The sequence below is a fragment of the Fukomys damarensis genome, unplaced genomic scaffold, assembly GCF_012274545.1.
Source record: "Fukomys damarensis isolate Sample0158 unplaced genomic scaffold, DMR_v1.0_HiC HiC_scaffold_14, whole genome shotgun sequence".
NCBI classification, from domain to species: Eukaryota; Metazoa; Chordata; class Mammalia; order Rodentia; family Bathyergidae; genus Fukomys; species Fukomys damarensis.
The window spans coordinates 20694023-20706946 of NW_022900926.1; the positions used below are offsets into that span (position 1 = coordinate 20694023).

Genomic DNA, 12924 nt, shown 5'->3' on the forward strand with positions numbered 1-12924 from the left:
GGGGCCCCCCCCCCCCCCAGGAGGGAGCTCGGGGTAGGTCAGGGCCACGCCTGCAGGAGGGTGTGCCGAGTTTGTGCAGATGGGGAGGAAAGACCCTCTCGTGGTCCCTCCCCCTGCACGCTGCAGGGGGAGAACTGTGTTGGAAAGTGCAGTGCCAGAGGGAGCCTGCGTTCAGATGCTGAGCAGCCCCCGGGTTAATGTTGGTGAAGTAGATTGGAGATTCCTTGCAGTGCTCTTCAAATCTTTGCCTTCTAAGAGCTGGGAAAGCTGCCTTTTTTGGGCTCGCCATCACCTATCTTATTTGCATTACTTCCAGCCTCAAGGCCCAGCCCCTGATCAGAGCTCTCCTGGTGGCCCCACCCCACTCTGTCAACCCTGGGCGGTAGCTGGATGGTCCCCACCTTGCCCTGGGGACACTGTGCCCTTCCCACAGGGCTCCTGGGGCTGGGCTTTGAATGCTGTGTCAGCAGGGCTCCTTTGTCCTTTGGACTTTTGATTCAGGTTTCTTTCTTCTTTTATAGCATGTTTTCTGTCTGCCTTTCATTTGTTCAACATTTGTCACATGAATATGGTGGCTTGACTGAACTAGCCACAGTGATAGCAGACGTTTTGAAATGGATGGAACAGATGGCAGCAGTGGTATTGGATTAAATTATTAACTACGATCCTCAGCAAAAGCCTTTAGCGCCAACACATGCCCAGCGAAGGGAGCTTTCATAGCATCAAAATGAAGTGTCCTTGGTGCCCGGCTCAAGTTGCTCCTCAGAATGGATACACGACCATGTGTGTCTGCCCGCACCCACCTCCCACCCTGTGCTGATGAGGAGAGATTTCCATTTGTCCTTTGCAGTGTGTCACAGGACCCATCATTAAAAATTAATCCAGAGGCAGAAGGGAGACCAGGTCCTTGTACTACTGAAGCTCTGGAATACTGGTGAAGTTTAATGTGCTTTTGTGAAATAACTTCATTTGTGGACAGTTAAAGTAATTCTGCGTGTTCCGCGTCACCAGGTGCATGTGAGCGTTGCAGACAGTATCTCTCCAGTGTTACACTTGAAATATAGCCCATATGTTTTAAGTAAACCGTGGTGATTTTAGCAGTTCCTATAATCTCTTGCTACTGACTGTATATGATATTTTATTGACCCAGAAAGCTTGTATTGTGTGATATTTTCCAGCGCCCCCAGGTAGCCTGAAAAGCTCAGAATGAATGAATGTGCCCAAGGGTTTAAAAGTCAGTTTAACCATTCTTGAGGACAGCAAGCAAATCTAAATTAGTCATGTCTAGTCTTCTATTTTAGACGTTAAAATTGATTTTTAAAAATAGCTTAAAACAAATAGTGATAAACAGTAAAGGCACCGTTTATTGATAAAGTTAGGCTGCGGAATTTTTCCATTTAAAGAGTTAAAGTTCCTCTCAGAAATGCGGAGTCTTAATCATTTAGTACACATGCAGAGCAGAACACTGCTATATCTATTTTTCCTTCTTTTCCCTCCTCCTTCAATTTACAGGGGCATAGAAATCTCTACTGATTATATATTCCATTTTCAATTGATCAAGGATTCAAAGTGTGGATGTGCATTCTGCAGCATAATCATAGCTCACTTCTGCATGTACAGTGTTTGAAAATGTTCCTTTTCACTAACTAGTGTCTAACAGTGTAAAAGTCTTTGGACTCAAAATGTTAAAAAAAAAAAATTGGTGGCCAGTTCTGGGGATTTTTTATTTTTTATTTTTTGGAGATAGGGTCTTGCTCTAGGGTTGCCCAGGCTGACAGTGAACTTGCAATTGTCCTGCCTCAGCCTCTCACGTAGCTGGGATTACAGATGTGTGTGTCAATTTACCCAACTCGAAATGAAGACTTGTAATCCCCATCTGAGTTTAATACATAGAGGAAGGTCTGCAGTTTGTCTAAATAGGGATGGGCAGGTGAGAACAGTGAGGGGAGAGAGGGCCTGTGTAGGATTTCTGGACACTCCCCACAGCTCTGTTCTTAAGCCTTTAGATTTCAGTAGTCACTTATGGAGTAGCTGAGGTTTATTTACTTACTTATTTTTTAGCGGTGGTGTTTGAGATTGAGCTCAGGCCGTTATGCATGCTAAGCATGCTGTGCCACTAAGTTTCACTCCCAGCCCCTAGTTTTTAAAAACTTTGTACCTTAAATTTCTCTGGTTCTGAAAACATATTACAGGTTGAATATCCTTTATCCAAAATGCAGAAGTTTCTTGGATTTCAAACTTTTTTTAGAGTTTTGGAATATGTGCAGTTACATTATGAGATATCTTGGTGGGAGACCCAAGTCTGAGCACAAAATTAATTGATGTTGCATATCCATTTTAAAAGCTTGAAGGTCACTGTATGCAGCATTTTAAACACACCTGTGTTTTAACTGTGACCTCACCCATGAGGTTAGTGAGGAATTTTTCATTAATAGTTTCATGTGGGAGCTCAAAAAGTTGTTAAATTTTGGAGCATTTCAAATTTTGAATTTTCACATTAGGATTGGTGGACCTATATAGACTGTTAAATGCAGGCTGATAAACCCAAAGAGATGGAAAAGACACTTAGCTGGCAACAAATTCTGACCCCCTTCGCCTTTGCCTTAGCATGGCTCTTGTTGAGGTTTCTCCGGGGCCTCATGAGCCCTTTATCTCTTTCAGTGCAACAACTCCAGCTGCACTAACCCCTTTATCATCCCCCCAGGGACTTCGCAGTCACAGCTCTCTCCCTGGATTTCTCCATTGTGCTATATCATTTTTATCTCTTTGGGTGTCTTCTCCACTGAACTGTGAATTTCCTAAGGTCACTGACCGTGTGAGAGTCACTGTTCACTTGCTGTGGTGGGAAACAAACCCAGGCCTTCACTGCTTGCCAGCCAAGTGTGTTCAACCAGTGAGCTACATTCCTAGCACTGTTTGATTTTGTTTAAACCCAGATGCCTAACACAAAGAAGCTAATAAAGTACTCAATACAAAATTGTTGAATGATTGAACATACAGTCACCATTGATATTTTGGCATGGTGGCACAAGTCTGTAATCCCAGCACTTGGGAGGCTGAGGCAGGAGGATCACCAGGAGTTGGAGGCCAGCCTGGGTTGCATAGTGAGTTCAAGACCAGCCTGAACTACGTAGTGAGACCCTGTCTCAATTCTTCTCCCCACAATAATGATAATATTTTTAGGATGGATATATACTATTTTGCAAAAAAAAGTTCCTCTATTTTTGTATTTTATTATTTCTTTGCTAATATATTATGTACCTACTCCTGGGAAGTAATCAGATGATAACTGTAGAATGATCAGGTGATGGCTAGAAGAAAAACTTAAAACATTGATCAGGAATAAGATTTCATTTTAGTGGAAGAGGAAGCAGAAAAATTGGAATTTAATAAACCAAGATACAAATATTACAGAGCACTGCATTGCAATAGTGGTAACAAAACTCCAGAATTGTGGGCTAGGATAAGCCACAAGGATTATTGCAGCAGTGTGAGAGCGTAGGTTTCTTTGTGATATTTAACAGCGGTTTTGGAGGATAATGATTTAACCATCATGATTTTTATTACTTAAATGTCCTAATAAAGGCTTGGGTAAGGGAGTTTACCTGCATGATACCAAGTGCAGGTGTTTTTTCAAAACATGATACTTGCTAATAAGAGGAGTCAGGATGTCTGGATCCTCAGTTTACTTTTGATCTGCATTCATGTCTAAATCTCAGTTTTCTCATTTTTAACAGGGACGAAATTTATCTGTGACAGTGTCTCTAGTAGAAATAAGAAAGATCATTTGACACAACTGGGGAAAAGGAAATTGCTTTAAATTAAACATGTTGAACTTGAGTAATGTGAAATTTGAGTAGAGGTTGCTTAGGAATAGGAATTGAAAGACAGATAAATGGAAGAGAGAAATCAGGAGTCCAGTGGTCAGCAGCTTCTCTGGAAAGGTTTGGATGGTGAACAGTTCCAGTTTTGAGGACCATACAGTCTCAGTCATAGCTGAGAAGCTCTGTTGTCACCGTCCCTAAACAGCCTCAGGCGATGGTAACCACCAGGTGTGACAGTGTCCCTGTGTGATAGGACACTGAAATTTGAGTTTCACAGAATTATCATGTCATGAAAACTATTGTAATTTTTTTCAACCACTTGAAAACCGGCTGGCTGGCTGGATTTGGCCTAAGGGCCATGATCTGCGGACTTTTCTGCCTTATACTAACAAAGCTACTCAAGTTGTAAAGGGGAGTAAGTAAAACTCATAGAATGGGATTTGGAGACCAAATCTTTGAAGCTTAGCAAAAGTTTTTCAGACGCTAAAGAGACAGTCAGATGTAGGAAAGGAAATGGCTGCTATGTTGTCTGTGAAGAGTTCAAGAGCTGGATTGTTAGCAGTTTGTGCTTAAAAGGACAACTGGAAGATGAGAGGGAACAAAAGAGCATTGCTACTAGTCAGAAGTTCACTGGTGACCACTGAGAATCTTCCACAGAAGCTGCATGCATTTGAGTTGCAGAAGACAGAAAGGTACTATGTGGGCACAAACCGGAAGCAGTAGGTTCAGAGCAACCATTGAGGGAGCTGGCAATTTAACTCTGAGACCAGCAGACCATTGCGATGTCTGCAAAACAGACCCCCCCCATTAAACCATGGCTTTTTATTAAGCTTAAGGATGCTTAGCTATCTCTTCAGAATGCATTCATCAATTTAACAAACACACACTTTTTTTTTTTTTTGGTACTGGGGATCAGACTCAGGACCTTGGACTTGCAAGGCAGGCGGCAGAACCACTGAGCTAAATCCCGGCCCCCTAACAAACACACACTCTTACCACAGGTCAGTTATTGTTCAAGGATTTTATCCGTAATAACTCTTAGAGTTCTCGCGTCAATCTTGTGATATAAATCCTCTTACTGCCTTCCAAGCAAGCAGTTGAATGTGGAGAGCTCCTCTCTCCTCTGGGAAACTGCTGGGGACCTGCGTGGGGTGGCAGCCGAGCTGGGGTCTTCACTGTTAGGTTGGGCCATCAAGTTTCCCAGCTATGAGCCAAGCAACTTAAAAACCCTAGACACTTCCCCTAATAAGTGTGTCAGAGAGGCATGCAGATCATATGGTGAAAACATGTTCTTGTCCTTATGCCTATACACAGGGAATAGAGTTGACGGTGTCATTGGGGGAAACTTCCTAATTAATAAGCTTCCTAAACATTGCTTAACTTGTATGCAAGATAGTTAATAAATGTGGTAGTTGATTTGGCATATCACATGGCTTGATGGGGTCACGGAGCAGCTTCGGATAATGTACCAAGAATGGGGTGCCCTTAGGTCCCAGGATGAGTGGAAGCCCGCTCCTCACCCCCACACCTAGCATCCATGGGTGAGGAAACAAAGTGGTGCTGTCTTTCCACAACTGTGGCCACCAGTGTCAGACTTCAGGTTGACAAAGCAAACTGCCTCCTGCATGACCCTTTACTCCATATCTGAAGAGGCCCCAGAGTCCTGGGGGATTGGCAGCGTGTCTCACAGCCTGTGAATATCCTCCCTCTTCAAAATGAGAGCCAGTAGGGTTCGTTAGAGTTCTGTTTCATTGCCATCGCCTCCTCTGAGTCTACTCCAGCCTCGCCTTTTCAGTGAGGACCACCCTGTCTCCCATACAGGGCAGCACAGCCCCACCACTTCCTACTCCAAGGCCACTTCTGTCCTGCTCAACTTTTCATTTGTTCATTGCATTTACAACCACCTAATCTACCCTGTAATTTGTTTACTGTGGAATCATGTAAGCTCCTCAAGGGCAGCGATCTCACCTATTTTCCTCAGATCTCACCTGTATCCTGAGGGACAGTAGCATCAGTGGGTGCTCAGTATCTACTTTTTTAAGAAAGGAATCTTTTTTTAATGAATGAATCCGTGTGTACGTGAAAAGCTACATAATGTACACTACTGAGCATGTTCAGGGTCTGTTGTCTTGCAAGAAGGGTTTATTCTCAATTGAAAGTGTGTGTAGTGACAACCCTGAGAACTTGTGGATTATGAACAAGGGTGTTTCTGCCTATCTTTCATGCAGTGAGCAGGATGAGGCCACCTTGCCCATAAATTTGTTTTCCGAAGGGGAACTTTGCACACTAATTTAAGGCAGCCGCATAATCTGACTTACTTAGGTGTTGCTCATTTCCATCTGCCAGTGTCATTAGTTTTAAGTAATGCTATGTAAAGGATGAATGAGTACAAGTTGGAAATCTGTGATAAGAGGTATGGCAGTGTGTTTTCTCGACTGCTTTTGTTGTTCAAAAACTAAGATGGAAGGGATAAAATGTTTGAGGAGGCATCATTCCAAAGCTTTCCCTAGAAGGAGCCCTTTCTATAAATTTTTTTTCTTTGACTAAGAGCCTTTGTTATAAACTAAATGTTTTGAATTAGTGGGTTATTACATTTTTCCATTTAGTTACAAGTCTGGCCCAAAGCTATGAAATAAGAGGTCGTCTAAGTTGTCTTAAAAAACTGTTTTGCCATGAAGTGGAGCTGGGGCAAGATGTGAGGAAAGTTCTGCCCCTTTTCACACTTCCTGAGTTGCATTCTTCTCTTTTGTATCTCTCCTGGGATATATTTTTCCAGTGTTCCCTTATACCCCAGGTCTGATTCCTCCCTTTGTGTTCATCTCCCCACTTGTCAGAGATTGGCTTCAAATAAGCAAAAGGGACAACTCACTACAGTACATTGGCATTCCAGAGTAGCCTGAATAGTGTTTGTTTGAGACTTCTACCTGGGGGAGCAGGTAGAAATTGTTAAAATAGGCACTCGGGTGAGAATTACATTCGCAATGGTGCTGAAAATGATTAGGGTCCTTTATCTAGTTTCTCATTTGGAGCGGAGAAGTTGTGCTCAGGTTTTTCAAGAGTTGTGGCAGCTGGGTAGGCGTAAGGTCACACTTGGGAACACACAGTACTGCTTGGCAGTCGCTGGCAGAGAAGGTGAGAAGTCTGGGCATCGTCGCGAGCATAAAAATGCACCCCAGTCATCCCTCACAGAGCCTTAGAGATTCTGTTCTAAAGTTCTGCAGCTTATGAACGTTTCTCGGGTATGGGAGGCAGGGCGTGGGGGCGTGGCCAGCAAACAATAGTTCGGTTCTTTTTCCCCCTGTGTTAGCTCAGATCCCGTACCCAGAATTAGCAGGAGAATCAAAGGATCAGTGTGGCACTGCTCTCAGACTTGCCGGCTCCTGTAAAACCACCTGGATGTTCACAGCGGCCTAGCGAAAACGGGAGCACGTTTGTTTCACCTTGATTCGCGCAGAGGAAAGTCCACTGTGTTTTTGCGGACTCCAGAGAGGAGGAACTCCTGGTGTGTGCGGAGAAAGTGGAATGAATGAGCGCGGAGGCACAAAGGCTGATGTGGCTGTCATGCAAATAAGACCGCAACTGGCCTTCTCTTTCTGAGCCTGTTCTTACTGGCTGCTCCCAGCCTTCAGATTAGGTTTCATGGGAGTTTTCCAGATTCAAGGACTGCTAATGGGTTGTAACTGCCTGACAATAAACTCAACCTCGGAGTTGCAGTCCCGGACGGACTGGGAAGGACAGGAGACAAGAGGAAGAAAGTTAGACTCAGACTGAAGAGCGCAGCTTGCTACCTGCCTGCCGGACTGAGATTTTAGTGTGATTTCAATTTCCAAACCCTATGTGGGCGCTCCAGAAATGGTGGTGTTCATAAATGCAAAGATTAAGTCTTTCATTAAACTTTTTAAGAAGAAAAGTAAGTAGCGCCCCTTCTCCCTGTGCCTATTGTCTGTGTATGTGTGTGCCTGCGCACGCGTGCTTGGGTGTGTTTTATGTGCTCCTCCGTGTTTCTGAGCAAAGGAATTAGAGTGTAAAACAGCGTAATAGGCTTGAGTTAAACTCCGCTCTAGGCAGGCTGTTCAAATGCCTCAGACTTTTGTGTCTGTAGGAAGGGGTTATGTGATCTTAGCTTGTCTTATTTATTTATGGTTGGGATTGTAAGTGACTTTATTTCTTTTGTACTTCTCCAAAGAAGTCTTTAAAGAAAGGGGAAATCTTTGTGTTTACCTCGTTTCCCTTGATACACGGGGCATTGTTTTGGATCCTTTCGCCTGTCCAGCAGCCTTTGTGTAATGTGTCACACACTTGGTGGACCTGACTGCGAAAGTCCCCAGCGCTCTCTGTTACAGGTCGAAGAGCTCAAGGTCAGACTGTCTGCACAGATTAGTGATTGTTGTGAAGCACAGAGCGTTTGTGCTTGACTTCATTGTGAGTTTACAGTGGGTTTCAATTGTTAATCCGGGTGCTTCTTCATTCCTTGAGAATCTAACGTTTTACAGACAGGGCTTTGTTTTTACGTGGTTATTGGCTTATTTCAGTTTAGTTTTTGGATCGATGACTGAAACTGGAGCCAGGTGCACGGATGGGTGGGCACGTTGGCAGGAGCAGCTTTGGGGAAAGCAACAAAGAAGCCCCCTGCCCCCACTGTTTGGCTCTAGAGGCACTGATAAAATCTCCCCTGGCAAGAGCCAGTCACACCAGGGAAGAGACAACTGCTCTTCCAGAGGACCCAGTTGGTAGTTACGCGCTGGGGCTGATGGTGTGATTACACGGATTCAGATGCCATTGCCTGGATTTAATGGTAATTGGCAGAATGGGAAAGTTTCGATTTTCCATCTATGAAGTATGGTATTAAATCTTTAAGACAAGTGGACATCAGCGCCTTATAATGAACATAGAAATGACCTCTGGGAACTCTTTGGGGGACAGTTTGGCACCGTGCTAGACTCTGAAACATTTGTGAGGGCGAAGTCAGGTGTCTGTGGATCTTATGCATAGAGATGGATAGCTTGTATGCACCAGGCAAAACATTTATTCTGCAAGAGAGTCCACAAAACATTAGGTGCCTAATTTATATGCTGCTTTTGTCAAACGTCCTAAGCAGGAAGCAGATAGGGCATTTTGGCTTTTAACTTGATGTCTAGTTTTCAAAGTCTGTTGTCCTATTTAGCAATTTACGGAAGAGGTAGGATTCTTTGGAAAAGATGCGTAGGATTTTAAAATTTAGTAACTATAGGAAAGATAGTTTTTGAGGTGAGAGCTAAATTATGGCTTAGGGTTACAGAGAGGTTGAGAAAAACATACTTCCTTCTTAGTGATGGTTTTGAAGTTAGGGGTTCCTTCAGGATAATGCCCATGGTCCCTTCCATAACCATGTACTACATGAGTTACTTCACGAGCTAAGATCTTTACGTATGAGTTCATTTGACTGGGGTGGGGTGGGGGGCAGATTGAACACAGAAAGCTATATCTCCAGCCCTTTTATTATTATTTTTCTCTGATACAGAGTCTCACTAAGTTGCCCAGGCTGACCTTAAACTTGGAATCCTCCTGCCTCAGCCTCCAAATAGCTGGGATTACAGGCATGCACCACCATGACAAGCTGGTTCATTTGATAATTGTTAACAGTAACGTAACTGTGCTATAGGGTGTGTTTAGTTAATTTGAAATATGTCCAAATAGATACAATAGTCTGTGTATGCCTTTTCGCGGCCCATTGAAAATTTGTTTATGAGCTTGTTTCTAGGGCCACGTTATGTTGTAGCAAAGAGCATTCTTGGGAAACTGTCCGCCACAGGTCAGAGTCAGGACTTGACTCTGACTCACACAGTTCCAGTGTCTGCTGATTTTATAGGCGTTGACCTTGACACCTCAAGGAAATACCTCAGCATGGGGCTGGGTCTCTCTCTTACCTTTCTCTGATGCCTGGGTTATGTGGCAGATCTGTAGAAGGTATTTAGAAATTGCTGGTGAATTTGTTTGGGTGTTTTTGGCTTTATTTAGGAGTTTGTGTGTGCACTAGCTTAGGTAGTGCTGTCAGAAAAAATGAAGTAAAGAGGTCTCAAGCACTAGGGGGAATGAAAGGAAATTATTTTCAAGATTTATCTTAATCCCAGGGTTGTCTGTAATTTTCACCTGTAATGTTTTGGATATATGTTGGGAAAAATAATTGAGCTGGATTGTGTTGAAAAAAATCAATTGCACTCTAATGTCTTTAAAACATTTTATTATAGAAGTGCTCTTTGAATGCAAGAAATTAGAGAATTTTGTTTTGTTTTGTTTTGTTTTTGGAAAGGAGCTCTTGCTTTAGGACACCTATTATCATAATCACCATGAGGAAAACTAGCCAGGGCCCAGGATTGCAGCTGGGGGAAGCCAGGTAGATTCCATGGTCTCCTTACCCAGTCACCTAGAGAACTTTTTATCACAATATGGATATCCATGTCTATTACACCATTCCATGTATTAAGTTGAATGTTTAGACGAATTTTTAAAAGATTTATTTGAGCTTCTGATACTGATGTTTTAAAGTAATGCTATAACAGGGTGTGTTTGTGCACACCTGTAATCCCAGCACTTGAGAGGCTGAGGCAGGAGGATCACCTCGAGTTCAAGGCCAGCCAGTACTACAAAGCCAGAGCCTGTCTCAAAAATTAATTAATTTTTTTTCTTTTTATTGAGTTTATTGGTACAATCTAGGTACACAGTACAGTTACATTCATCATTGGAATCTTGTACCTTTATGTGACAGGTCTTGGTTCTCATTTTTTCCCCTTGTTCCTGCCCTCCCTTCACCCCCTCCTCCCCTCCCCATTTACAAACACTTTATTTCCATTTTTTCAGTTTCTCATATTTTTTTCCTCTCCCTTATTACCTTTCCCCCACCCTTCCCACTTTCCCTACACCTTTAGCCCTTTACTTCCTATTTCACATTATTAATTATCTCATTAGGATCCTGTGTACTATTATAGTTTTTCACACCAAAGAAACTATTCGGTATTTCAGTTAAAGAAATCTCTGTATGAACATTAAAAATAGGGAATCCTAAAAAAAAATTAGTTAATTAATTAAAATAAAATAATGCTACAGAGGGGAAGGATTTGGTCTCAGCTTCCTAGTAGGAAGTTTGTTTCTGGCAAGACAAATCTCATGTTGAATGATACAATGGCTTTCTACCATTGAATAACTGGTATTTGTTATGGTGGTGGAGTTATGTAGGAGTTGGAAGTCTCTCAATTTTGTCACTTGTTAGCCTAATGTGGGAGTGCTAGAGGTCTAAGATCTGGGAAGCAGCCAACTGCAGAAACAGTTCTATGAAAACAGTGCATGGAGGAGAGACAGTTTCAGCTTTCTCTGTACAGATGGAACATATTGGCAAGACTCCTGATCTAAGGTCCTGTCTCACTCAGATCTTGCACCATTTCTCCTTGCTGGTCCCCGACTGTGGATGCGTTAGACACTAAGACCTTGTCTTTGCATAGCGGGTTTGGAGCTGGCGAAGCTTCATTTGACATCTGAATTTGTTCTTTCTCTAGCGGTCTCCAACCTAGACGAGGAGAGCCGATGGACAGTCCACTACACAGCCCCATGGCACCAGCAGGAGAACGTGTTCCTGCCCAGCACGAGACCCCCGTGTGTGGAAGACCTGCACCGCCAGGCCAAGCTCAACCTCAAGTCGGTGCTGAGGGGTAAGAAGGCACTGTCGGCGAGCTCGAGGGGCTGACTGTTTGAACCTACAGCAGAACTGGAGTGCTGATGCTAACGATCTCCTTATGCTGAGTATCTGACATGCTAGAGTTTCATAAATAGACCTAATACATGCCAAAAATGCTCTGGTCCCTGGAGGAACTTGCTTATTTACAGATAGGCAGATCCATCTTCAGAGATCCCAGTCCTGCTTGGAAACCCCTGTGTGGCATGTTTAAACCTCTTGTTCTCATCCAATCCAAAGAAATTTCCTGCTGATACATTAAAATTTGCCACTGCCTTTAAAAGTGATTGTTTCTACTCAAAGCCAGTCCAAGCTGGTACTTCCTGGTGCTATGTTCTGTGTTATATGAGTTCAGGCAGGTGTGTCCAACCTGCGGGCTGCTTGCCCTGCTTGTTTGTAATGTTACAGGAAAAAGTGTTTAAAAGGAAGAAGTTTTGTCACTGATATCCATAAGCATACTGTATATTTTCTGTGTGGCCCAAGATTGTTGCTCCTCACTCAGTGTAGCCTAGGCAAGCCAGAAGGTGGGGCACGCGTGGGAGGGAGAGCAATAGGTAGACTTTGAAGCCACACTAAATGCTTTATTTATTGGAAATTGGGTGGCATCGAGCTGGGCTACCTCAAACCAGGGTTCCTAGGCAGATAGGCAAGGTAGGCGGTAGTCAGTAGAAAATGTAGGAGTGTAGAACTCTTACTTTTACTTACTGTTGGTGTTATAAAGCATAAATGTGTGCTATGGAGGGCTTCCCAAAGATGGCAAAGAAGGAAGACAGTTCTTCAGAGAGAAAGGAGACTGGTAAAATATAGAGACTTCTTCGTGGAACAAGGAAGTGAAGTTCTTACCCTGCCAGTAACTGTCCTGGCGGATTTCTCCTACCGTGCAATATTTGGGACATCAGTATACAAAAGATGCATTTGTTGTTATCTGAAATTTAACCTGGATATCCTTTGTTTCATTTAATTGTGGAACACTTAAATGTGGGAGAAATTCTGAGATTGATTCTGGGCAATATAGCACAAGTTTAATTTCTTTAATTTTTTATGAGAATTTTTACCTCTGTACAAGTCATCGATTAGGTGATTTCTTGTCTGATGTACCATTACTGGGGAGCATTTATTCAACACTTACCTATAATACCAGGCACAGAGATAAGCTCTTTATATCCATCATCTCATTTAATTTTCACAATAATCCTGCACTTACTTTCACTATGCTCAGGTGAGGAAATAGATTAGAAACTTGCCCAAGACCTGAAGAGTTACTTAGCAGTACGACGAGGATTTAAACATGGACATCCTGAGGCTGTAGGCTCATTTCTTAGCTGGTACATGAAACTAGGTTCAACTTGTTTGTTAGAAATCTATTTTTCTGGCAGAAGTACAGGATCAAAGGGC

At 43.0% G+C, this 12924-nt stretch overlaps 1 protein-coding gene across 1 annotated transcript in view; it reads left to right on the top strand.

Moving 5' to 3' along the window:
- Positions 1-12924, top strand: part of Nhsl1 (NHS like 1) — a 126110-nt gene that overhangs the window by 53518 nt on the left and 59668 nt on the right. Inside the window, exon 2 of the mRNA XM_033763158.1 lies at positions 11354-11506. Within this exon, the coding sequence (XP_033619049.1) occupies positions 11354-11506 (153 nt within the window). The remainder of the gene's footprint in view (positions 1-11353; positions 11507-12924) is intronic.